This window comes from Micropterus salmoides, unplaced genomic scaffold (assembly GCF_014851395.1).
Source record: "Micropterus salmoides isolate LMB-PRFRI ecotype aquatic unplaced genomic scaffold, ASM1485139v1 Ms_hic_scaffold_18, whole genome shotgun sequence".
Classification (NCBI taxonomy): domain Eukaryota; kingdom Metazoa; phylum Chordata; class Actinopteri; order Centrarchiformes; family Centrarchidae; genus Micropterus; species Micropterus salmoides.
The window spans coordinates 14,271,464-14,299,367 of NW_024040928.1; the positions used below are offsets into that span (position 1 = coordinate 14,271,464).

At 41.6% G+C, this 27,904-nt stretch overlaps 2 protein-coding genes across 2 annotated transcripts; one reads left to right on the forward strand and one right to left on the reverse strand.

Annotated features, from left to right (window-relative positions):
• On the reverse strand, positions 1-27,796 carry ptk2bb (protein tyrosine kinase 2 beta, b). The gene is given in 32 exon segments (XM_038726841.1): positions 1-1,368; positions 1,868-1,948; positions 2,068-2,202; positions 2,388-2,422; positions 2,552-2,576; positions 3,415-3,450; positions 3,526-3,678; positions 3,856-3,978; positions 4,084-4,143; positions 4,240-4,348; positions 4,526-4,730; positions 13,108-13,197; positions 13,431-13,531; positions 14,957-15,072; positions 15,271-15,371; positions 15,453-15,534; positions 16,159-16,196; positions 16,199-16,255; positions 16,348-16,392; positions 16,567-16,598; positions 16,828-16,867; positions 17,075-17,192; positions 17,359-17,460; positions 18,726-18,800; positions 18,960-19,100; positions 19,219-19,273; positions 19,532-19,594; positions 19,754-19,833; positions 20,641-20,728; positions 20,874-21,052; positions 21,450-21,685; positions 27,646-27,796. Coding segments are annotated over 31 exon segments (2,979 nt in total). The 5' UTR covers positions 21,648-21,685; positions 27,646-27,796; the 3' UTR covers positions 1-1,152.
• LOC119908917 lies at positions 11,337-13,016 on the forward strand. The gene is made up of 2 exons (XM_038726843.1): positions 11,337-12,610; positions 12,957-13,016. Exon 1 carries the CDS (start codon positions 11,343-11,345, stop codon positions 12,270-12,272), a length of 930 nt encoding a protein of 309 aa, XP_038582771.1. The 5' UTR covers positions 11,337-11,342; the 3' UTR covers positions 12,273-12,610; positions 12,957-13,016.
• Positions 27,797-27,904: the final 108 nt, after the last annotated feature.

A 27,904-nucleotide genomic window follows, 5' to 3' on the forward strand; every position in this document is an offset into this window, starting at 1 on the left:
TAAGGACATCCTAACACTTTATTAAGAACTTTGCATACATCTATATAAGAAAACATACACTATACTATACAAAAACATTGTCCCCTTCATTCCACCTCTCTCATGCGTACCCACTGGACACACAGCCTGCCCTTCACTCTCTGTTCCCCACCTACTTGCCCCCAGACACACCTTGTGTTGCTCTGCACTCATAGTGAGTGTACTCTGCTAGTTAAGGATTCCTACCATGTCAGTATATTTATGTACTGTATGCTGAAACACAATGCTATAGTGCTGCAGGGGGGACAAAGTGAAGGCAACAACTGTACGATATAATGCAGACCAATTCAACAGCCAAAAACAATGAGAGGAAATGCAGAACATCTAAGATTTACTATGCTCAACAGCAACAAGAGATATGTTTCAATGAACAGGCATTAATGTATGGTAAATATCATGATATTTATATCAATTGATTTACATGCTAGAATTTCACATTTAATAATAATATAATGGGCATAATGCAAAAATATGTGACTCTTTGAGTACCTTTGATATATATGATAACCCATACCATTGTTGTCTTCATCTCATAATAATTCTAACATATTAAAACTTGAGATACCGTATGTACTGTATATACTGTATGTAAAACACTTTTGAACAGCTGAATGACTGACAAACCTTTTGGTTTTGTCATCTTTACATTTCACTCAGGTTACTACTGACAGGTTTGAAAGAGTGAACGATTTACTTTAATAATCATTACACTATTCTTTCTTTTTCTCTGCGGTAAAACCTATGGTATTTGTCAAAAGACACTATTTTATATCTACAAGGATAATTCAATTTCTGAGCAGATAATTAAATCAATAACTCACCAATCACAAATGAGAACTCTTTACATTAAATAAAGTAAATAAAGTCTCTCTGAAATGACAGGATCCTAAACATACTGCCAATAGACGATCATCAATTTCTGTATACATGTTATACTACCTTGGTAAGAATATGCATCCACTTTTTTCCGAGTTGTCCATATCCACTGAGTTGAATTTAAGTAGTTTGATCAAAATAAAAATGATTGTGGGCAAATGTTATTTCTGACTGACAGATGTGAGAAAGTCGGATTTAAGCTTGATGTGTAAACTCAATGAAAGAGTTTACAGTCCACTATGGGGCCGCTGGTTTGGCTAAGTTGGCCCTGACTCTGGCTTGGTCTACCGCATCCAACATGTTCTTGCTGTCCATAGCCAGAGAGTGTGCTGCAGCCAGCATCTGCTTCTTACACTCTTCCTTCAGAGAGGTGATGGAATTCTGCTGGGCCAGGCGCATTTTGCTGATCAACTCCGCCATGTCTTTGTTCAGCAGCTTCTGAGTGCCCTCGATCTGTGGGGACGGTAAACAAACATGACTTTTTTGGATGGGCACAATTGGCCTTCTTCACAGAAGAGATTTACAGTAGAAAAACACGGGTCTAAATAAATAATAATAGACATGGGCACTATCTTTGTGAAGCTTCTAAACATTTTGGTTGAAATTGCTACACGGATGTGTTGAAGCAACTCAACTGCATCACATTATCAGCTGTTTGTGTGATTTTGTCCATGCAGCACATACTGTATGTGATTCCTTACATACATTTTGTTGACCCACTGTGCACATGTCAGCTGGTTTTGTTTGAAGTAAGCAAGAAATTAATCAAATTTAATATTTTTTTGTGCCACGTTTTATAAATTGTTTAACACTGTGGCTTTGTAGAAACTGTTCGATTATGCAAGCTATGGATTTTGGGTGCGAGTAAACATTAAATGGCACGGGGTCAATAAAGAAAGGGAGCAAGGCAATTAGAAAACACAGCAAACAAGCTGCAGATAATATACCGTACCTCAGTCCTGACAGACTCGTGTAAGGTGGGCAGTATTTCATCCACACTGCGAATCAGATCTCGTAAAGCCATGCCTACAGACTGTGGAGGGAATTCATCAATTGTTTGACTCAATTTAGACACCTTAAATTTATAAACTGTCTACAGCAGCAACAAACTATAAAATGAAAGTTAAAAATATTTAATTTCTCTCAGTGTACCTGGACTACGGTGATATATTTTTCCGGCTGCACCTCGGTGATGTCATTCTTGAGTTGGACAACAACTTTGACCAGATTCATGACAGAGTTATACACTTTGTCGTCAGAGCGGTCGAGCTCGGCTGTGGGTGCAGGCTGAGTAAGAGGGAATAATGTGTCATTACTTTACACAAAGGATCACTGGACTATTTTAAATGCACGGTAACATCAATTCAACTAAAGGGTAACTTTATTTTCTGAACCTAGAAATCAATGCTATTAAAAATAAATTGTGTTTTCAGTGGTACAAATGCTAACAATACAGAAATGAAGTGAACTACCTGTGCTGTGAGCCGTGGGGGCTTCTCTGGAGCCACTGCAGGGCAGAAAGAGGAACAATAAGACAGACAGAGAAAGAGAAGACAAAAGACAGACAGAAGGACTCAAGAGGAATAATAGTATTCAGAAAATAAACGTGTAATGTGAGTTTCCTTTAAGCGCTTACCATTCTTGGCATCAGCTTCAGCGGCCTAAAAAGAATAAAAGATAAATCTCATGAGCACAAGAAAATACAAACAGCCTGTCTGAACTGTCACTATCAAGATATCCAACAGCTCACAAACACTACAGACAATAATGCTCAAAGGTAATCCTAGTAATCATCAGAGAAATTCATTTCAGACTGAAATTGTTATGAGATATAATTTATAATCCTCCAAAGGAAACTTTACAGAAATACAAGAAGGTTAAAGGAAAAGTTCCATGTTTTCACTTACACCATTGTATATCCACAATTTGTGATCACTCAATACCCTGTGATAAAATCTTGCTAATTAGTAGTATCCACTTTCACTAAATGTGCCTCATGTATTTCCCAGAATGCCTTATGATAACCTCAAAGAACAAGTTTTTGCTTGTAGTTATAAGAGTGATAATTGTATTGGATTGTTGCAAATAAATAAAAGTGCATCAATTAATATATTTGTGACTGGAGGACAAGGTAAAACATGTATTTTTTGTACCCTTTTAATTAAGATATTGTATTATTTAAATATATATGTGTATTGATATTATAAATGTTATATTTCTTAATTAAATATATGAAGAAGAGTGATCACACACTGCCATCATTGCACTTCCACAGGATTGATTACCAATTTAAATAATCAAGCTTACTTTACAGTTGCTTTTTGGTAACTGGAAATAAACTTAAAATACTTACACATCATGGTTGACTTCGCAAACTATTGTGTGACGTCATGCTGAATTTTGGTCACTACATTTGGTCTGAGCTACATTGCCAAGAGCTGTTTGGCTAACATGTCCCTTTAATCTGGCTCTGAAATCAAAGTTTGCATTTGCACCTACCACAGGGCTGACAGGGTCCTCTGGTGCCATGGGGTCCTGCAAAAGAACAGGCAGGTTCATTTTATAGAATATGGACATGGACACAAAAAATAATAATGTTCTGTTTCCTACCAGGAGTCTTTCCTCCTTCTCTAGCCACTTTTTATCCTCCATCATCTGCTCTTTCTGCTGGCGGAGAGTGTCCTGCATGTTGTGTCTCTCTCTCTGCCACAGGAGCTGGGCGTCCTCTTTGCTGTTTGGTTCCATTCGGAGAAACTCGCCCTCCTACAGCATCAGGGGAAGTATAACAGAAGTATGACTGATTAACAGCACTTCTTCTTTGGTCTCTTAATGCATTCATTTTTTATCTTACATGTAGTGCTTTAGGTTTATGAACGTTTGAACACTTGACTTCAAACGTAAGAAAACTGACAGACATGCACACAGCTGAGTATTTCTTACCCCCACGCTTCGACGCCGAGGGGACCTGATGGGCAACTGAATAGTGTTCATGGAATCGACAGGGGTCTGATATTCACATGGGCTAGCCAGGTCAGGTGAGCTGGCACACAAAGCCTCGTTCAGCTGCACAGATACACACACACATACACACACACAATTAGATAATAGATAATTGTCATCTTGGAGGAAGCAGGTATCTATAGAGGTTACTTAGGTGAACAACTGTACCTGAATGTGTAGACCAACATTGAGCGTGTTCCCAAACCGCGATGGTTTCATTCTCGAAGGCTACATTAAATATTGAAAAGATGTATTAAAAGTACATGTGTTGCACTTGAATATTGTGCCACTTTGTAACATATAAGAGTGTCTCTTTTATCATACCTTGGGAGGAGGCTCATGAAAAGTGAGCTTGGCGTCGAACAATTTTGTGGCGCGCGCTCTGTTCCTCTCTCTCTCCACTTCCTCCTCCTTCTCCATCTTGTGGACATCACTGACAGTTTTTAGACAAGAAGTTACATCATGTTATGTCATTACAGAAAGGTAATCGCCATTGATCCAACTTGTGAATGTGTTGTTTCATCATCATAACCAGATGGCTCCCCTATCTTTATTGTCATCCTGTGAAATCCTGTGAGAGTTCATTTTTTCATATTTCATAAAGAAATACCTAATCTTGACCACCAGCTCAGTGAAGTTTGGTCTCTCTCTGGGGTCGTAGGACCAGCAGCGGGTCATGAGTGAGTAGAGGGCAGGAGGGCAGTCATCAGGTTTGGGTAGCCTGATTCCCTGCTCCAGTTGGTTGATCACGTCTCTGTTCTCAAGCCAGAAAAATGGCTGCTGCCCACGGCTCATTATCTCCCACATGCATACAGCTATCGGGCAATGCAAACAGAGAAACACAGAAATGACATTTAAAAGGACTTCAGCCTCAATGTAACTGTGCTGGTGTTGTCTTAACTAAATCACTTAATTAAATGTGTAGACTAAAAAAAATTTAGTTGATAAAAAATCTCAAAACCTCATGGAAAAATGTGTTTATTTTATGTATAAAAAATGTCTCCTGGTTCAAAAGCAATACTTTCAGATTGCCACCTTGTTCATGGTAGTTCACTTTTTCTATGCCTTGAAAGTATTGACAGTTTGATTAAGTTCCAGAAAATGTTTTCCTTTAGGGGTGGAAATTCAATTGTCAAGTTGTCACCTTGTATTTTCCAAATACAAGCCAGTATTACATTGGGCATATCAATAATAAGGAACATTAAGCTGGTTATGCCTTGTTTGCTTTCTCTTTCTATTAGGCAAAAATGTGAAGGTGTCTAAACAAAACATCCATCATTTGGGGCCTGACATAAAGAGCTCGATCAAGTCATTTCTACCATTTCATTAAATCATGCACTGACTGTTCTGGTTGAAGATCAACCAGCCACCTGCCTTTTGTCATGTTTGAGGATCAGTGTGCTTTCCTGTCTTGTGCCTGAACCCCCTAAATGTCTTTGCACTGAACTGTTGTTGTCGCGCTGATCTGGCAGAGGTGCGCCTGTCTCCCGTGTGCCCGCCTCCTCCTGCATGCCGTCTCACCTGCGTGCCGCCCCGCTCTGCATCGGCAGCCGCGTGTGACCGTGCGTGCGCCCTGGCGCATCCTCGACCAGGTGAATTAGATTGAGCAATCAGAAGCTCGCACACACTTCAATCAGCGGGAGCATATAACGCAGTCATTTGGCTGGTGGAAAGGGACTGACACGACGGAATGAGCAGCACACATCCACTGCGGGGAATGAGACTTTTGATTTGACGGGCTATCGGTAAGCTCACTGGAATGTTGTTTAAATCTTTTCTGTTTAGGTGTTAATATGGGTGTGTTAAAGTTGTCGCTGCATGGTTGAAGAGAGGGAGAAACTATGTTCAAATGCATGGATATATATGGTTAAAATGTGTGGGTTTTCTACCTAATTTGTGTAAAAGAATGCTTAAATAGTAAGCCAAAATTGTTTTGTTAAAGATTAATTAAAATGCATAATTAGTTTGGTGAAATGTGAAGAATAATATTGAATTTAAATATACTTACCGTTTTTGAAATATTTACCTTGACTTGTGTTTACTGTGGAAATACCTGTTTATTCAAAATGCTTTTTATTTCTGTGTTTAAAGGTTTTTCACCTATACTGTTCAACTCCTGTTCAATTATTCAAATAAATTATTCTGAGTGAAATCCGAAGTCTGGTCCTTTTCAAGTGTGGACACCTCACAGTTAAAAGAAACACTTGGCAGTGAAAAACCGGCCTGACAGTAGGAAACCGGCCGTGACAAGTGAAGACTCCACAAGAGCCCACCACAAAGAGGGAGAAGACTCCACCTGGGGGCCTGGAGGAAATCAACTACCTGCCGTTCACCTGTCAGTCCAACAGCCAAAAAAGGCAACATGGCCGAGTCCAAGTCACTCGAAGAGCTGAAAACAGAGCGAACTACAGTAAAGAGACTTTTTTCCCGACTCACCAACCATATAACGAGGACCCACATGGAGATGTCTGTGGAGGAGCTGCAAGATAACTTCAAAAGACTCACAGCAGAGGGCGCTAAAGTGATGGATGCAAATGAGGAGCTTGAGGCTGCTTACATTGCACAGGGCAAAGGAACCGAAGCAGAGGGCGCACCTGAGTTAAGCGACCAACAGAGAGTTGACATAGAGAAGACGGAGAAAGAGTGTGAGCAGAAGTTAAAAGAGGTAAAGCACCTTGTCCAGGAGACATTATGGGCCTCATGTGGTGAAAGAGAACTGACCCTTGCTCTAAAAGCTGCAGAGGCAGAGTGCGAGAACGTCTCCTCCACTCAGCCTGACACACCCCTGGAGGCATATGACTTTATGCTCCGCCATTTAGAGAGCCTGGTGCACAAAGCCAAAGAAGCGCACCAGACCTGGAACCGCTGGGCTCCACGAGCCGAGAAGCAAGATTTCAATCGTCGGCTAACGGAGCTCGAAACCCTCCTTCCCAAGCTGGTGTCGAGGAAAGCCGCCCTGATTGGAGCAGCAAGTATTAAAGAGGACAGCAACAGAGTACCAGTCACAGCCCACAGCGCAGCCCCTGTTGCAGCCATAAAGCTAAAAGCCACAGCTTTACCAAAGTTTACCGGCAGCCAGCGTGAGTATTACAGATGGAGGAAAGAATGGGAGGCTCTACAGAAGCAAGGTGAACCAACCGGATCCAAAGAGGTGAAGAAATTTCAACTACTTGATAGCCTCGACGAAAGAGTGGCCAAGGATCTACGGCTCTCTACTTACACCTCAGCAGACGAGATCTTCAGAGTCCTAGAGAACCGCTACGGAAACCAAGCCACCATCGCTATTGAGATTGTCGAGGAGCTACAAGCGATCCCACCTGTTCGTGGTAACCACCCAAGAAGAATCGTTGAGCTCATCCAAGCAGTGGAAAAGGCCCTCTATGATTTAAATGAACTGAGCAATGCAGATGCCATAAAAACCCACTAGTAATAAAATCCATCGAGAGCAAGCTGCCAGAGTCCCTGAAGAAAGACTGGCTTACCCACGCTGCTGACCCAAGAAATGCTGTAAGCCACCAGAACCGCTTTGACAAGCTACTGGCATACCTCCAATCCCAAGAGTCTATCTACGAGCAGTTAGAACAGCTGAGAGACATCGACCCTGCCAAGGAGAAGACCAGGTTTCAAACAAAGCATGCCCGAACAAGGACAACTAAATCCAGCGGTGAATTAGGAGGCTGCATCATCTGCGGAGATCCAAAACACAAAAGAAAGCTCTACATCTGCAGGAGGTTTAGAACCACCACAAAGCTCCAGGAAAAGAGGGACGCAGTGCAACAGCTCGGAGCCTGCAAGAGGTGCCTCGAAATCCACAATGAACCCTGCAGAGAAACTACTTACCTGTGTGGGAATCCAGAGTGCAGAGACCAACACCACTACCTTCTCTGTCCCTTACCCAGACAGCTGTCCCAAAGACCCAAGTTTGGTCCGGTGAGAGCTGAGGGGAAAAATTACACCGAGGCCCAGGAAGAGTTTCTTTCCAAACTTTCACCTGAGCTAGCGCAGCAGTGTCGCAATGCTTTCTGCAACATCGCATCTCGAGCATACAACTCCACTGCAGCAGAGAGAGGAGAGAGAGGCCTTCTGGAGGAGACTGGTCTGCACGAGTACCCTGTGATCCTGATGCTCCTTAACGTCACTGCCAATGACGGGCAAAGAATCGGAACACTTATTGACCTGGCGTCTGACACAAATTACATAACCCACAGAGCTGCAAGCAAGCTGAACCTTCGCAGTGAAGATGTCGCACTAGTCGTCCATGGCGTCGGAGGGATGAAAGTATCTGTCGCTACAAAGCGCTACCTCCTCAAGATCAGAGTCAGGACTCCAAAAGGAACTCTGAAGTCTCACCAACTGATCTGCTACGGACTTGACAAAATTGCAGAGGTGCACCGACATGTTCAACCTGACAAGCTGCAGAAAATCTTTCCTGATGTTCCCCTCAAAGACTTCATCAGACCCAGAGAAATCCAGCTTCTGATCAGCCACAAAGAAGGCCAGCTGGTGCCCCAAAAAATCCGTTCAATTGGTGACCTGGTGCTCTGGGAGGGTCCACTAGGCAAGACAGTCGGGGGCATGCATCCAGACCTCTTTGAGGAAGTCACCCTGATGGCCCATTCGTCCAAGACTCACTTCGCCAGATCAATGAGAACTTCAGCAGTCAAATATCTCGAATTCAAGACAGACCCAATTTCCTGCCAGTATCCCGACCACCCCGAGACCCAGTCTAACACAGCCACCAGCAGCAAAGACTTTCTGAAGTGGTGGAGGTGGGAGAGCATCGGAGCCGCCTGTCAGCCGAGATGTGGAGGGTGTCGCTGCGGGAACTGCCAGCCAGGGGGAAAGGAGATAACTCTTGCAGAAGAAAGGGAGATGGAGATCATAAGAAATGGTTTGACATACACGACTGGAGATGTACACAGCACCGAACCACACTGGCATGCTAAGTATCCGTGGACAGAAGATCCAGCAACCCTGCCAAACAACAGGAAAGCAGTAGAGGCAACATTCCTCAGAACTGAGAAGCAGCTATCAAAAGAACCTGAGTGGAAGGCGGCCTACGCTGCACAGATCCATGAGATGGTGAACCGCAGGGCCGCAATGAAGCTGTCCAAAGACATTCTGCAGAGTTGGACCGGGCCAGTGTGGTACATAAGTCATCTCATTGCACTAAACCCACACTCAGTCTCCACCCCAGTCAGACTAGTGTGGAACAGCAGCCAAAAGTGCAGAGGTCTCAGTCTGAACGACATCCTCATCAAAGGTCCTGATGTCCTGAACCCAATCCGAGCTGTCTTATTGAGGTTCCGAACTGGTGTCTACGCTGCCCTTGGAGACATCCGGAAGATGTACAACTCTGTCTGGCTGGAAGATCGAGAGGTCCACCTGCACAGATTCCTGTGGCGTGACAGTGAAGATGCCGAAATAGAAGATTTTGCCATAACAAGAGTCAACATCGGAGACAAACCTGCCGGTTGCATAGCCCAAGTCGCCATGCGAGAAACTGCGAACTTACCTTCATTCAGTCACTTCAAGGAAGAGAGACGCGTGCTGGGAGAAGATGTATACGTCGACGACATCCTGACTTCACATAACGACCTTGACCATCTGAAATGCCTCACAGCCAACATCAAACACATCCTGAAAGCTGGAGGATTCCACATAAAGCCCTGGGTTTACTCCATTCAAGGTGGGAGGAAAGAACCCAAGGATGAGATACCAAAGACTATGATCCTACCAAACCAGCTGACAAAAGACGACAACAAAGCCCTTGGCCTTGGTTACACCATCAATGACGACAAACTCCATGTCATGGTTGCAGTTAACTTCTCAAAGAAAAGGAGAAAGATGCGCCTTGGTCAAAACCTGCTCAGACAGGAGGTCAGAAATCAAACACCTGATCCACTCACCAGACGAGAGCTGCTAAGCCAGGTTTCTAGCCTGTATGACCCACTCGGCCTTGTGACTCCTGTCAAACAAAAGGGTGCCATCCTGGTCAGGAGAGCTTTTCAAGAAGCCAAGGTAAAATACTGGCTAGAAGACTCGTGGGATGCTGCTTTGTCTGAAGGTCTCAGAGAAGACGCTATAAAGCTATTGGAAGAATATGCTGACCTGAGCCAACTTCGTTTCACCAGATCCCTGACTCCACCAGATCTCTGCGCAGAGCCCAGTGCAATCACATTCTCTGATGGCAGCCAACACGCATATGGCGCAGTGATGTATCTTCGCTGGAGTTGCAGCCGTGGTGTCGTTGTGAGACTGGTCGAATCCAAATCCAAGCTGACCCCCCTTGACCACAAAGGGGATCCTGTAAAAGCTGAGATATGCGGAGCAGTCTTCGCAGCCCGCCTCAAGACCTACTTCCAGAGACACTGCCGACTCCAGGTCAAGAAATGGTATCATCTTGTCGACAGTCAAACAGTCCTGGGTGCAATACAGCGTGAGAGTTATGGCTACCAGACTTTCTTCGCAAATCGCGTTGGTGAGATCCAGAGCAGTACCGACGTCCAAGACTGGTGGTGGATTCCAGGGCCAGCAAACATCGCAGATATCATCACTAGAGGGGCCAGTCCAGATGCCCTAACTGAGGACTCCGAGTGGCAGTCGGGTCCAAAGTTCCTCCAACTTCCTGACGATGAGTGGCCAAAGAAATCCGCCAGAGACGTCGCAGCCCAAGCTCGAGACAAAGTCACAAGGATCCAGAAAAAAACATTTGTAGCACTACTCTCCAGATGTCGCCTGAAAACGGCACAAAATCCAGCCCAGCTAGAGTATGAAAGACCACCAGCAGGAGCAGCAGTCCGGCATCTAGTCGATGGAAAGCGCTTCAGCAACCTGAGAAGGCTGATTGGGACTGTGGCTTGGATCTGGAGAGCAGCTAAAAAGTTCTTAAGTGCCGAAACCAGAGACCAAGAAAAGTGGGAGGCAGTACCATCCTCGGGTATCCTTACAGTCAGAGAGAGACGGGACGTGTTTCGAGACCTTTGCCTAGCAGCACAAGAGGGCGTCAACTTCCCAGGCACCACAACAGACAGATTAGTCGTCTACAGAGACCAAACAAGTGGACTTCTAGTTTGTGGTGGGAGAATCCAGACCTTCAAAGAAGACCGCAGAGCTGTTCCCCTCCTACCTTTCCAAGCCTGGTTATCTACCCTGCTAGCCAGAGAAGCACACAGTAAGGGACATGAAGGTGTGGCGGGAACCCTGCTGCGGATGAGGATAAAGGCGTGGGTCATCAGAGGAAGGGTCATTGCCCAAAAAGTCGTTGACAAGTGTATCGTCTGCAAGAAAGCAAAAGCAAGAACCTGCAAGCAAATAATGGGAAACTTACCTGATGAGAGGTCTAGTCCTGCTGCACCATTCGAGTTTACGTCCGTTGACCTGTTTGGACCTTACCATGTTAAGGATGATGTCAAAAGAGAGTGACCATGAAAGTATGGGGCGTCGTGTTTTGCTGTATGTCCAGCCGAGCCATTCATGTCGAGCTGGCAAGCACACTATCAACAGAGAGCTTCCTGCTTACCTACCAGAGATTCACCGCTGTCCGAGGCCATCCCCGTAAAATCTGGTCTGATCCTGGTACGAACTTTGTCGGAGCGAGACCTGTCCTAGAAGAGATGTACACTTACCTGAATCAACAGAGCAAAGAGTCACTTGAAGAGTATGCTGCCAAAAATGAGACGACCTGGATGTGGAAAATCCTCCCGGCCGATTCACCTCACCGAAACGGAGCCGCCGAAGCTGCTGTCAGAGTCACCAAGAGAGCCCTCCAAAGCCTTGGCAATGTAGAAGGTCTTACCTTCAGTGAGTTCCTGACAGTGCTCCAGCTAGCTGCTAATCTTGCCAATGAGAGACCCATTGACGCCAGAGTCCAAAGCCGAGAAGAGCGCATCCAGTACATCACGCCAAACAACTTATTGCTTGGTCGAGCTACACAAAGTGGAGACTTCAAAACTGTCGACTACACCACCTACCCATTCAAGAGGCTCAAAGAAGTGCAAACGATAGTAAACAACTTCTGGAAGTCCTGGAGCCAACTTGCTGGCCCGAACCTGTTCATTCGCAGTAAGTGGCATACTGCTGAAAGGAACGTTACCATTGGAGACATAGTTTGGCTCTGCGACCAAAATGCACTGAGAGGGCAGTTCAGGCTTGCAAGAGTCATCGGCGCAAATCCTGATTTCAGAGGTGTCGTTCGAGATGTTCATGTGAGAGTCTCCCCAAGTTCCAGCATCTCTGTGAGAAGCTCAAGACCTGGTGCCGCAGATCCTGGATCAAGTACCATACTGCATCGGGACGTCCGGCGCCTTGTGGTCCTCATACCATGGGAGGATCAAGTCAGAGACCAGCCCACCTGAGAGTACGATCTTTCCGGGCGCCGCCACGTAAAGATCGAGTGGGAGGTGTCGCGCTGATCTGGCAGAGGTGCGCCTGTCTCCCGTGTGCCCGCCTCCTCCTGCATGCCGTCTCACCTGCGTGCCGCCCCGCTCTGCATCGGCAGCCGCGTGTGACCGTGCGTGCGCCCTGGCGCATCCTCGACCAGGTGAATTAGATTGAGCAATCAGAAGCTCGCACACACTTCAATCAGCGGGAGCATATAACGCAGTCATTTGGCTGGTGGAAAGGGACTGACACGACGGAATGAGCAGCACACATCCACTGCGGGGAATGAGACTTTTGATTTGACGGGCTATCGGTAAGCTCACTGGAATGTTGTTTAAATCTTTTCTGTTTAGGTGTTAATATGGGTGTGTTAAAGTTGTCGCTGCATGGTTGAAGAGAGGGAGAAACTATGTTCAAATGCATGGATATATATGGTTAAAATGTGTGGGTTTTCTACCTAATTTGTGTAAAAGAATGCTTAAATAGTAAGCCAAAATTGTTTTGTTAAAGATTAATTAAAATGCATAATTAGTTTGGTGAAATGTGAAGAATAATATTGAATTTAAATATACTTACCGTTTTTGAAATATTTACCTTGACTTGTGTTTACTGTGGAAATACCTGTTTATTCAAAATGCTTTTTATTTCTGTGTTTAAAGGTTTTTCACCTATACTGTTCAACTCCTGTTCAATTATTCAAATAAATTATTCTGAGTGAAATCCGAAGTCTGGTCCTTTCAAGTGTGGACACCTCACAGTTAAAAGAAACACTTGACAGTTGTACTGTATGTTAGTGTATCACAAGCTCACCAAACATCCACACATCACTAGCTGTGGTGAAGCGTCTGAAGTTGATGGATTCTGGAGCCATCCACTTGATTGGCAGCCGAGTAACAGACGCTGCAAAGAAATGGGAGAGGTTGGTATTTTTCTATCAACATTTTTTCATTTTTGAACAGGAATATAAAGAGGTGTGTTTTATGTTCCCTCTTTACTAGCTCATCTATTTCGACAAGGATACATGTACAATATTTCTTCTGTGCTATTTGGTTTAATCTGACAAAATGCGAAATGAGTCCTAAGAAAAACTAGTGCAACAATGAAATCAGCTTTTATTTTTCTGCCTCTCTGACCTTTGTAGTACTCTTCATCCTCAATGTATCTCGACAGACCGAAGTCTCCGAGCTTCACACAGTCTGGACTGGCGACTAACACGTTCCGAACAGCAATGTCTCTGACAAATAAGATGGAAGGACAGGTTAAGGTTTATGTGGGTACAGATAAAGATGAAAATGTAGATAAAAAGTAACCTGGTGCCGAAATTATCACTTGACTGGTAACATGATGGAGGCTGTCTGTCTTGGGCAGAGCAGAGTGTCTTAAATTACCTTAAACTCTTACTGATTGGTCTGAATTTTAAAAATGACTGCAGTGCTGCCACGACCGCAGCAGCAAATAACACAAAAGGAAGGTTTGCATTTTCCACACAGGCTGGAACTAATTTCCTTTTTGTCTGCGTTTTCCCTTCACAGGAGATTGAATCCACGAGTGGCTGCTTTGCTGCCTGAAAACTGTTGATAACATTCTGCAGAAACAACTGAGTGAAGCATTCGCTTTTCTGGCATCTCACATTAACTTTCTGTAATGCTGTGTCTTAGTATACACATTTCAAGTAAAAATAAAAAGGTTTGTTACTGCCACTACCTTATATGACTCCGCTTACATTCAGAAGCTGTTTTGGCCTGTTGTTTTTACATCAGACGATAGGACTGTTAATCTTCCTTTTCCTTTCCATTCCAGTAAATTAAGACTGTGCGATAAAACCCAAGAAATCTGATCAGATCTCAGATATGTCCAATTATTTCAAGAACATACTGTAACTCAGCGTGATCGGCCCAGAACATAACAGGCTGTGCCTCTTTTCTTATGACAGTAACAAAGGGCCTAATCAATTATATAAAAGACTATGGCTGGGCATTAATTAATTAACACCAACAATTATTTTATACGCAGGATAAGCTGTTGACGATGGATGGATGGAAGGATGGTTATTTTGAAATCGCAGAAAATCATGCGATTAATCGGGATAAAAAAAATTAATCGTTGCCCAGCACTATAAAAGACCTTTTACTCCTACTTAATCAGTTTCAGCGAAGACATGCTGTGCTAGCATTATCCCTTCATACACAATTAGTGTAAGTTAGCTGGTCAGCTGGACTTAGTAGTGCTGTCAAAGTGGCAACTTTGTCATCATCCCAAACAACAATTATATTACACACATGAGGCGTTGGTTTTGTGCATAACGTTTTAGGGGACTCATTAGCTAGTTTTCTAGATTTATGTGGCTAAGTTCACTGAACTTTTTTCTTGTAGAACAATAAGCTTACAACTTGCATATTCACAATATCTAGCCTTCAATTACAGGCTTACTACATATGTAACATACTGTCCATGTTACATACAGATGTTACAATATGGGTCCATCAATTTACAGTTGATTGGAAAAACTGATGTGAGTAATTATTTGATCGTTTCAGGATAAGAAATATAAACGTGCTTATGCTCTGTGTTAGAAAATTTCCCTGAGATAAAAAACAGCATAAACTGTTGTATTTCCACTTCCAGGACAACAACACAACAAATGAAAGGAGCTTCTCACCTGTGTACCACATTGACCCCTGAGAGGTAGACGAGAGCTTTGCAGATCTGCAGGCTGAACAGCACCAGAGTTGTATTTGTCAGTGTTTTCTGGTTCTGACTTAGGTAGTTCCCGAGCTGCAAAAATGTTAGCATTTAATTAAGACAAGCTGCAAGGCAATCATACGTGACTCACGCCAGCACTGTGCAATATTTCAGTGGGCTGTAGTCATATTTTGTGTGAATCCTGTCAAGCAGAGTAATGTTCCCTCAAACTAAAAATACATTAATTACACAGTATGACTGCATTAAAACTGAAAAAAGATTGGCACTAACCTCTCCATACTGATAAAGCTCCATGACAATCCACACTGGATTCTCCTCTGTGATTCCAATAAGTTTGACAATGTGCTGGTGATTGAGGTTCTTCATAATTACTGGTAAACACACAACGTTCACATGTTACTGTCACTGTTGTCGCAGTTATTTTATTATTTTCTACACCTTTTCCAAACTACCTGCTTCACTCATGAACTTCTCCATCACGTCAGGTGAACAGTCTTTGCAGGTCTTCACCGCCACGTTAACCTTTTCGCCATTCTGTTAAATCAACACCCAAAAAAGAGACAGCGACAAATATTTCAACGGAAACGAGTACAAGCATTTATGCAAACAGCACATTCTGTACACAGTATGGCCTGTTTGAATCTTGTAGAATGAACCTACTATAGAGCTCAAATGATTAGTCGATTAAGTTATTTGATAAGTTGACGCACAGCAACTGTTTTTATAATTGTTTGAGCCATTTTTCAACAAAACTTTCTCATGTTCCAGGATTTGCTGCTATTGTATGTCTTGTGTGATGGTAAAGCAGTATTTTGGGGGTTTGTACTGTTGGTCGGACAAAACAATCTAAAGACCTTAACTTGGGCTTCAGATTAGTGTGGTTTTCACTATTTGTTTTGAGAATTTATAGACCTAACAATAGCGAAAATAATCAGCTGATTAAGACCTACTACCGGTATACATGTAATGCAATTCAACATTCAAACAGCAGTTTGAAAGGTTTAATATTCTGTAACTACATAGTTTTATGCAGCAATTGAGACTCCTGGTAACATAAATATTTCTCTAACAAGCTTCCCACCATTTTAATCTATTATTAGTTTACAGATAGTTTTTGCTGTTAGTATAGATATAGTTCAACTAGGAAGATACACTTACGGGTTTTTTGTAAACTCCATCGTAGACTTCCCCAAAAAACCCTCACCAAGGATTCGGCCAAGAACAACGTCACGTCGGTCGATCCCGTACTTAACAACTACAAAGCAAAATCTGAATTAATGAAAGCTCAAAAGTGACTTCCCACAGTGATAATTCTGCAAAAGACTTGAATACAAACTTAGAACAAACCTGATTTTGGCCTTTCATCGTTAATCTCGCAATAGATATCTGAACCTGAAAATAAAAAAGAAAGACAATTTTTTTTTGACCTCACGGCTTCTATCACTATGCTGTTACTTGTTTTTGTAAGATAGTGACATAAAGGTGTAGCTTTTTTTTGGAAATGAACATCCCATGTCTTGCATTACACACAGAGGTAATGTAAAACTATGAAAACTGTCAGCTCACCCATACTGTGTCTGGAAGATCCAGTGTCTGTGCTGCTCCAGAGAAAAGATAGAATGAGAGAAAGCCCCGGTCATAAATTTTTAAATTATTGCTCCTCAGAGCGCTGACAGAATGATCCAATATAACCGCCTTACTCATCAATAACTGTAACTTTTCATTTCATATTACAATAAAAAAAAGAATGAGTACAGCTTGGAGTACACTGAGGCTGGGAGAGAGCACAAATCATTCAAAGTCATAAAACAGCCAAAAGCCCCTCACCTTTTAGGAATCTCAGGTAGGGAACATCTTGCATTGGCATCTAGAACAGAAATTAGTAGCGATAATTTCAGTTTAAATAATAGATTAAAAAGCCTCTTGTGCAGCTTTTTAGGCACCCAACTATGCTCCGTTCCTAAAAACAACATATTCATGCCCTTTATTGCTAGCAATAAACAATAAAATAAAGGGCATGAATATGTGGAGCTTTCACCACTGTGATCCGAACAAGTGACTGAGTCGTACAAACCTCTATTTGGTCGGTAGATAATGGTATCTTCTGTGTCATTTTCCAAGCGGCAGTAACCATCAATAAGGTCCATCATGTTCTCTGCCATAGGGACCGTGGCCACATTGATTGATAGACGCTATCAGAAAGAACAAAAGAGATTATTACAATGTCAGCACATGTACCCGGTCAAATTTCCTGTGCAGACGCTCTCTATAGTGAAGGTACTTGCTAATTTTAGCTATTCTGATTCTGTACAAAGTACTATTGTATAATAAGATTGATAGTGTTATTGTGGTACTTACTTGTTTGGCCCCTTCTATATCGAAGTTCACAAGAGCCTTGCCATCACTCTGAGATAAGCATTGTATTTTCTTGATCTGTTTGAAGTCGGCTAGAAAAACAGCCTGAGCACAAACAAGAGTAATACAATAAGTGAAATTATGATGGGGCTGATTAGATTTGACAAACTGTGTTAGACATACAGTGATGTAGCATCCACTGATGGCTGTTAACAAGGTCAGGAGATATGGTATGTATTGACTTGAAAAATCCAGCATGAATTAATTTATATTATCAGACTTTCAGAATGCAACAGCGGTACTTTCAGAAATTATATAATTAAAGTTATAGTTTGACATTTTGGGAAATATGCTTGTTCGCTTTAGATGTGAAGATGTGAAGAATGATACCACTCTCATGTCTGTAAGATAAATGTGAAGCAGCCAGTTAGCTTAGCTTAGGCTTCACTAACAGGACCGCGCCAAGTTAGAGGTGGTTTATGTGATCATGTTTATGATGAGGGGTCGAGGGAAGGTGGATGAGAAGGTCGTATGTGCTACTGAGAACCTGGGGGTCGAGACTCAGGGTGGAGACTCGTCTCTGTAGAGACTCGCTGTGGAGCAGCTGATGGATCGTCCCCCCGTGGTTCCTTGGAGACTGAAGGAGCTAGATGAGGCCGTATGGAGCCTTTCTCAAGGGATGGGGGGTTTAGAGAACTGAGACAGTGAGAGAGAGTTTGGGCGATCTTATGTATGTGGCGGTGATTGGATTGCAGGTGTGTGTGATGGGACACGGCTGGTTTAATCAGTGAGGGGAAAGAGGGAGGCGTGGTCCTATTCCTGAACCTCAGTTTACATAACTCCATTAAAAACTGAAGACACAGGGAAACAGCTAGTCTGGCTCTCTCCAAATATAACAAAATCCAGCAGGAAAAAATCTCACTAGGTCACACCCTGTATCTAGTTTTTTTCATCTGTACAAAAAGAAGTGTAAGCATGACAAGTTGTGGTTTTACGTGGTGTTGTGTAACACTGACTTTTTCTTGGCCGGAAGTGGTTGTCAGGCAACCAATGAAGACTTCAGGAAGTCACGGTTAATTATTGAGCTTTAGAGGTGCTGGTGAGTGTATTCTGTTTTCAGTCTTTATGCTAAGCTAAGCTAACCAGATGTAGTTTTTACCTTTCAGATAGGGAGTGGTATCAATCTTCTCATTTAACTCTTGGGTAGGAAGCAAATGAGTGTATTTCCCAAAATGTCCAACTATTCATTTAACAAAACTTAACTCAGCAAGATAGATTAGATATACAAAACTACACACTGTAACATCGGATGAAAGCCCTCAAATTGTCAAAGCCCTCTCAAGTAACACCTAAATCTTCACCATGCTTACCGCTGAATTCTTCTGCGTGCGTTGGCGAATTCCCCTTCCACCGATGACCAGCTCCACCGACAGACTCCAGCCTTGCTGTTGACAAGTGAGTGCAGTTAAATGTTTGCGATATTAATGTGAGCAAGAGCAGTGTAAGGTTTGGAGCTCCTGATGTTGATAACCAAGACTATCATAGGATTTAGTGGTAGAGACCTTTTTCGTTGCTCAGTATCATGCTGAACATGTTCCACTCACCACTAGTTCACATGGGAAAACCTCTTCATCAAAATTGCTGAAATCTTTGAGGGTCTCAAAAAACTTGACCATACAGTCGTCCTCCTTGAGTGTTGCGTACTGCTGAAACGTTTGCTGGATCAACTTCCGCAGAGGCTTTGACTGGATCACAAACAGGGAAATTTTGTGTTTTATGTCCACTCTGATGGTCTACCACCCAGTATTAATAAGGAAAATAAATGTGTGGTTGTCTAGAATTTAAAACATTAGTATAGCTCACCTTCATGCTGTTAATCACCTGTTGAGGAAAGAAAAGTTCCAGGCCCACTTCTTTTCTTCATTTGTAAAGCAAATTTCAGAAAAATAGTATGAATGAAATAAAGAAAAAAGCCAGATTATAACATCATATGTTTTAAATGTCATCAAGTTTTTTAGTGAACTAAGAAAATGGTAGTAATGCAAATTATCCGGTGGGGCTTTTTAAAGGGTTTGATTACATTAAGGCTCACTATCTACCCATACAGAGTAATTGTCTGAGTGAAGTTGTGTCACAAAAATCACAGTTACAAGATTATGGGAAAATAACAACTTACTCTAGCAGCTCAAAGTTAGACTTCTTCTCTAGACCTTTTGAATTCATGTCTTTATAGAACCTCCTGTAAAAAAACAGAGTACAAGGAAACTATCTCAGCAACTAATTCATTCTATACAACCAAATGTCCTTCATCCTAAACAATAAGTTACACTGCCATCGCTAAATGAAAAGTTTTACCAACCAGCAAGAGCAAAAGAATAAGAGGAATGCAGTGACTTACCTGATCTCCAAACAGCCAAGCTGCAGCGCCATCCCATCACTGACCTTACTGGCATGATACTGCATGTAATCATTGCGCACCTGTCGTAGAATGAAACAGAGGAATCAGATATACCACTATAAACTACAGTAATACTGGATTATTACACTACTGTGAAAATTATTTGGATATAGTGCTGGATGATAGGGCCAAAAATGTTATCACGATAACAAATTTTATATCATTCGATATCTATAATTATCACGACAAACCATTATTTCTTTCAAGTTTAAAGGCTGATTTTTGCTCCTCAGCGAAAGCTGAAGAAACCAGAATTAATTTAATTGTGGTCAGAACATGACAAACAGAACAGAACATTCAAAACAATCATGGTTTTAAAAATATGCATGAGTAAAATTAAGTAAAAATCTTTTTTTCAGTCCCTTTTACTCAGTAAAATAAAAATAAGTGCTGATTTGCATATAATTCAAATGAATTAGATCAATCATTTAATAAACATTTGTTATATTGTTATTGAGGGAAATTATATCGCAATAATTATAATTATTGTTTAATTACCCAGCCCTATTTCTGTTATTTTTTTCCCACTTCCCATGACAGGCTGTTTTTATTTTGATTATACTGCACAGATCATGTACTGCTAAATGCTGAAAGAAGGTGATGGCACATAGTTTATAATAGCTTGATGATTATTCAGCTTTTCTGCAGAATCAAACGGTATCCTGCAGGCCGGTAACAAATATTTTGTGGCCCTGTATGGTTTTGTTTTACAGTAATGAAGGTTTTATATTATTACATGTAATTTGTTTTAAACAAAAGAAGTGCCACCTGCATAAACAGCAGAATAAATAATTAAATCAAAGACTGAGTACACTGTAGCTTATTACCTGCTGGTAAAAATACACTAGTGTGGACCTGTCATCTTTGAATCTTTCCAGGAAATTGACGGGTATGTATCTGATACGAAGGTCATACCTGCATTGAAAAACAAAACAGATATCAAATGCCATACTTCAGTATCAAAATACCATAGATGTCTTCCAACAGATAGAAACAACATTCAAAACACTCGTTCTACAAGATAAAATCTGATACAACTGTCCTTGTAATCAATCTGTACCTCCACTCAGCCTCCACGTGATGGCTCTCATAGCGTTGTTCCATCTCGCCGACAGTCAGATCTGGATGCAGCCAGTGAAGTTCTTCTGACTTCAGGTGCTTCAGCAGGAGACCGTAGCATCCCGTGTGTTTGATGTTCGGCCCCAGTCGACCGCTGATCAGAATCGAACGAATGATTGCCTGAAGGAGATGGAACGAGATATATTCCCCTAAAAAAATTTATTATGAATTTTTAGCCTTGCTATTTATTGCACTTGGTTGACACCTGCTTCATCTTTACTTGTACAGGCTAACAAATTAGCCTTAAAATTGATGAGAGGAAGTTCTGGAAATAACATGTTAAACTTTTATTTATGCCTGTTGCTGTAAACTCAACAATGAAATAAGATTATTTGTTCACTGATTAAGGATTTATTATCTTTCCGGAACAAGGCCAAAAAAAGCAGATTTCTGTCTCAATTACAAAACACCTCCTCCAACATTGACGGGTCATCTTTGAATTTATAATCTAAACTAACTCAGATAAGATTCCCATCTTTTTACACTCCCCTCCCCATTTTTTTTAGATTACTCTCACCCTGATTTGCCAGGAGCTGTCACATTTAACCAGCTTGAAGTTCTTGCCCAGGTTGTTGTTGGTGCAGAAGCACACTTTGAGGATCTTGACGGGCCCTCCATCCCCAGTGAATTGCAATTCAGGGTTGGGCTCTGGGTCACTTTGTCTTGGAGTGGGCACCTTCCAGGACAGGGTGTCACCGGACATCACCTCATACATTCTCAAGGCTGGGTTGGCACCATCATATCCACACAATCCTTGCGACAAACAAAGGAAAAATACTTAAATTAGAATGTAAAATTAGTAGTGAAACTTCAGGTAACTTGCCTCATCATAGTACTACAGTCATGCTACTCCTCACACTGTTGTGATCTTGTGCCATGTGTCTATGACTCACATCATTTGATTCTGAGATCTGCTGATTACATTCCTTCCTTGATTTCAAGTGTGGGCCTGTGTGATTCATAAAGCAAAATTGTGAGAGCGTGGAGACACATCTAACATCTACATCAACGAGGAAAACTCCTTTAAAATCCATCTTCTCCCTGAGTGCAAATATAACTTAAACTTTAATACATATCTGTTGAAAATGCAATGAAAGTGACAACGAAATGTCGTAAACCAAAGCAACACCAAAATCTACTAAAACAACAGTGAATAACAGAGTGATGATGACTAACCGACCCACGTCCTAGCTCTGGGCCATTATGCAGCTTGTGTTAATCGAGGTGATAAAACCTCCCAATGTAGCAGAGAAGCAGCTCTTCATGTCCTCCTTAAAACAATAGTTTGACATTTTGAGAACCACTCTTACTTGCTTAATTGCAAAGCGTTAGAAGAGAAGACTGATGCCACTCTCACATCTGTCCATTCAATATCCTAGATTAAACCCTACTATACTATACTATTCTATACCATATTACATTTGATATTCTATGTTATATTGTGGCACTATACTAACTAGGCTATAGTATTATGATATACTTTTACATTGCACCTTATACTATATCCTATATCCCATACTATACTATATTGTACTATACTGTACTAGCCAATGCTATACTATATTATACTGTCTTCTTTCTACATTATATACTATATTTCTATTATGATTCTATATTAATACAGACAAGCGTATCATTACTTAATCACATCATATGTTATTCTGGTGTACACTGTTTACATTTATATGAGACTTGCTGCTATTAATTGACACCACTGTCCCTTAACCTTGTCGTTTTTTATTTATTTATTTTTAATTTAATTTAATTTATTGTGTTTTTATTGTATTGTTTTAATTTCCCTATTTATCTGTATTTATTTCTGTCTTTGTGTTGCTGAAACAACTTAATACCCCCCATGGGGATCAATAAAGACATATCCTATCATAAGATAGAGCCAGGAGGTGGTTAGCTTAGCTTAGCATATAGACTGGAAACAGGGGAAAACAACTAGCCTGGCTCTGTCTCAAGGTAACAATATCTTCCCACCATAACTTCAAAAACTTACAATTAACACGCTGTATCTCCTCAGAGGACTGAAAAACGCACATCTAGTGGCCGTTCACTACACTGGGCATGCGCGTGCCGGTGTAAACATGAAGCAGATGGTCTACTCTGTAGTTACAGATGATTTGGCAAAAGAATAAAGTGCTAAAGACGAAGAACCACACCAGATTTTATTTTGCATGGACCAGTAACAGGCTGTGACTGCGGCTGTTGCAAAGTAAATACGGGAACAAGTGTAGGCTAGGAAGTGTTATTTGCAAGTACAAAATATTAATAAAAATACCAAATCAAAAACTCTGTCAGTAGCATCGTCTTTCTACGTAGCATGACTTTTGAGACCCAGTCAGAGAGCCAAACAACATTTTTGCCTGTCCGCACTGAAACGCTCTCCGAGTTTTAAAATGAAAAACGGGTCGACAGCATTTTCAAACTTCTCCGTTTTAGGTCTTCGTTTTCGCTGTTTTAGTCTGTATGGGAGGTGCAAACCTAGCAAAAGTTCTCCGTTTTCCAACAAAAACGCAGTAGTGTGGATGGGGCCTCAAACACATTAATCCTTTAAACAAACAAGACACAGCCTGTTAGCTAGAAAGCTTTAGAGGTGCTAGTAGAGGAATGTTGTTACCTTTGGAGTGAGCCAGGCAAGCTGTTTAGCAATGCTAACCGGCTGCTGGTGACAGCTTATTTACAATACAGACATGAGAAGTCTTGGGAGAAAGCGAATAAGAGCATTTCCCAAAATGTCAAACTATTCCTTTAAGGCACGAATACCTCATAAAACATACAGCCAAGCAACAGGAGATTCTTCTCCAACCACCTAGCTTTAAACAAACACGGGGATGGTTACTGAAGATCGTAAAAACCTTAGCGCACAGCCACAATCACAGACAACCAAAATCTTTTCTTTCTTTTTTTAGGTCAGACTTTCAAAAAAAAAAAAAAAAAAAAAAAAAATCAGGACAATACGCCTGTCTTCGCCGTAAGAACCCAAAACATCATTCAGACTCTCCACTCCTCACATTAATGTTCTGCCCTGTCAATCAAACAATCTGAGCGCAAGTTGACTCAGCAAACACAGATAGAAACTATACTTAAGAACAACCTTGACAACACACCTCACTATGAGGTCGAGATTTCAGCCGGTTACCCACCTCACAATAGCATCTGTCAGAAAAGTGCCTCTGGCTGTCAGAACGTGTTCTCTCATAAATAAAGCTCCATGCTGTTAGTCGGCTGTGAGGGAGCTGAGCTGTGTTAGTTTCTCTCAGGGTTTTCCGCTGCTGTTGGACGGGATCGTGTTTTGTTAGCCTGAGGCCATGAATTCCCCAGCAGGGCCGTGTGGGTGTGTTTGTGTGTAAACGTGTGTGCGTGTGTAGTGAAAAAGCGAGGAAGAGGAAGAGAGAGACAAGATCAGCATGCAGCACGGCCAGCATGTTGCACCATCACCTGGCTATGGGAGGCCTGACAAGAGGGAACTGAGGAGGTAGAGGCTGAAGGTTAAGATTACTTCTAAGAAGAAAAAAGGCATCCATGGTTTAAAGTATGCGGGGCTATACACACATGCCTTGCCTCACACAGAAGAAACAATGAGTAATCATAGTGACATATATATTTATACACACTTACACACACATTACAGATGGCTACAAATGCTCAGATAATATTGCTGTGACAAAATATTTCAGGTTTCACATCTATAGGAGAAATGTGGAATGACAGAAAAAATAATGGAGACTATCAATAAATGGCTTATTAGATAGATAAAAAAGTAAAGTGTTTCTAGCTGAAATTTTCAACTATGTCAAACAACACCAGCGACAAATTGCATAAATCGGAAAGGTTGCTGTGAAGATCAGGATATGTTTTCTCTGTCAGTGTTCCCTGTGAGATCTAGTCTAGTTCAGGTAACATGTTTGTGAGACTTCATTTTTGTCTAGGTTTAGTCTTTAACACTTTAACACTAAAAACTCAAAACAATGAGGCATAGATACAGAAGTGGGGCCACCATGCACGATACCAAACCCTGGGACTGGCCTACATGGAATTCATTAATGTTTCTGGGTTTGTTTGTTTTTTTAACTTTATTTATTTAGGGATGTTTCACTTTTCTTATAATTGTATAGAACTAGCACTCTACCAGTTCATTTGTAAGCAGGGCAGTCTTCTCAAGCAGACAGAACACTCACAAAAAGTAAACAAATATTATGCACAAAACAATATAATGCAAAAAAAGCCCCTGATTAAAAAGTTTTGTTTTTGTTTTTAACAGCTCTCTAGTGTTTTTAAGTGAACAAAAGCGACACTTTCCAAGCTCGCAGTGTTGTTGCCTCTCTCACACACTGTCATGCTGGCACTTGACTTGTTGTGCTAACAACTGTTCCTGAGGGAGATTTTTTTATCACAAACTGAGACCGAGGTAGAGTGAACTAACAACTAACAACACTACAACAAACTGAAAATATTCATTAGTCTAAGAGTTATTCCTGCACATCACTACTGCCGTTCTTCCATTTCAGAACTGTTGTATCCAAATTAGAAATGTACAGTATCTACTGGGGAGATGAGATGGTGAATGACAGGGACTGATTCAGGCCAACAGATTGTGACAAATGAGAATGAAATTCCACAGCAACCAGTGGAAAAGCAACTAACTTCAACAAGGCTGCACTTGAGAGAAAGAGGAGGCTGGACAGAAAAGGCTAGAGTCATTTGCAATAGAGAATGTCTTAAAGTAATAAGTCTCACCGCACACATTGGGGGAAATGTTAACCACACTGTAAACCTGGTCAGCGCTACTTCTTTTGTTTGCTTGTCATGTGGGCATGACCTCTTTTCTGAAAACTAACTTGTTCCTTTATTTGGCTTCTTTCACAGTTCAACAGCCTTTTAAAGGAGCAGTGTGCAGGATTCAGCGGCATCCAGCGGTGAGGTTGCAGATTGCAAAAAACTGAAAATCCCTCGGCTCACACTCCCTTTCCAAGCGTGAGCAGAACTTAAAAGTGGCCACGAATCTCACGAAAGACACGAAAGGACCTCTCTAGAGCCAGTGTTTAGTTGTCCGTTCTGGGCTACTGTAGAGCCTGACCAATACTAAAGCACAGCTGACTGTGTCAGCCAGTTGCTATGTTTTGTGCTAGATTTGTGGTTCCATATGCTGTGTTGCCAACAGGGGAGTTGCAGCGTGCCCTCTGGTGGACAAAATGTGCAATCACAACACTCATAACGTGATTGATGGATCCCTCTTTATATTTACTTTTAAATTGTCATTTACCTGCTGTTATGAACACCGATAACAATTTACCTGCAAATAACTGAAATTGGTCAATAATATCGGCACATCAACATACTGATCTGTCTCTAGTACAGTCAAGTCTAACATGGCAGTGCAACATGGCGGTCTCTGTGAAAGATGACCTGCTCCCTCTGTAGTTATTAAGGGCTTATTCTAAAGTAATGAAAACACAACAATTGTTATTTCAGGTGATTATATGCTAATGAAAACATACTAATGTATAATATATTTAATTTCTGCCATATTCTGCCAATAAATTCTCCAAATGGTACACACTGTTCCTTTAAATTATGACAATTTGATTAAGTTCAACTGTGAATTCAATATGCAAACCAGTGCCCAAATAAATGGTTGTTCATATACTTGCTGCCAGGCCTTTATTGCTACTTAAGGCAATGCAGCTAATTATATTCAGTCCATTCAGGGAGTTCCTACTGATTTTTTTTAACTCCCAAAATATCATTATCGGCCTCAAAAGTCCAGTAGCAGTCATGCTCTAGTTCCTACACATGTTCAACCTTTGACAGTCTCTCTGCTGTCTGTCTAACTAAACTGCACAGTGGCGCAATGGAAAACACACTGCCAGAATCTGTCATGACATGCTGAGATGCTCCTGACTGTATTAAGATCCATTCCACCCATAACTGTCATCAAATGCTGTTTGTGGGTAACGACATTAAAGGAGAGGTGTCTCAGAAATCATATCACGCTACCCAGCCAGCTGAAGAGGCTCTATCAGAATTCATTTTCTTTTCAAATGTAATTTGAGAAAAGGATGTTATTAAGATTTTTTAAAATTGCTAAACACTGAATTAAACAGCATAAAGAGAGCAACTCTCCCCTTTTTTTTTAAAGCCAGAGTTATGCTATAAATTATAAAACCACTGTAGTTACAGAGAAGCCTCTTTTCCTGGTAGCTGCTTGTCAACACAGGCAGGCACTGAGACAGGCCTTCTCTCTAAACAGTGTTGAGGGTCTGCATATTGCAACTTATGACCCCAGGCACTGGAATGCAGTTGGCTGCTTCTCCACCTGCACAGACTTGCTTTGATAATGAACAAAGTTCTCTCTCTGTGTCAGAAAATGGCACTTACCACTTCACATGGTGCCCTTATAATCAATTCATTACCGTGGAAATACAGTTATCCAAGTTTCAAAGCCGAGTTTTACGTTTTACATGGTCCCACCAAAAGTTTTAATCGTTTTAAAAAGGAAAACTACACGTTGTTTAACCAGCTCACCGACAATCTGGACTTTTAAGTTCATTAATGGTTTAAATGGATACCTGTCTGTTTATTGCGTTAACCTCTATAAATGTGGGCCTTTTGCAAGCCCTTGTATTAGTTGTAATCAGCTCACATCAGCAGAAGTAAGAAATCTCTGTGCTGAAATAAACACAAACATCTATTAATCGTTTTACCTGATTCTGAATGAATTCCTCTCAAGCTTGACAGAAAGTGTTATTCCTCACGGAGAGCCCAGGACTGACAGTTTGTGTCTCACACTGTTGGTCGAGCAGGAGGCGGCAGGTGGCCACTCCCTCACCTAAGCTGTCCTGCCGTAAGGTGGGTCCACTTCCTTATTTCAGGAATCTCATATACTAGGAATATGGCGGATTTCCTCTTATTCTTCCCGCAAAGTTTTCAAAATAATCTCTTGTCTTTGTCTGCTGAGTCTCG

Coding starts and splice junctions, on each gene's coding strand:
- LOC119908917 (XM_038726843.1), top strand. CDS start 11,343: ATGAAAGTATGGGGCGTCGTGTTTTGCTGTATGTCCAGCCGAGCCATT.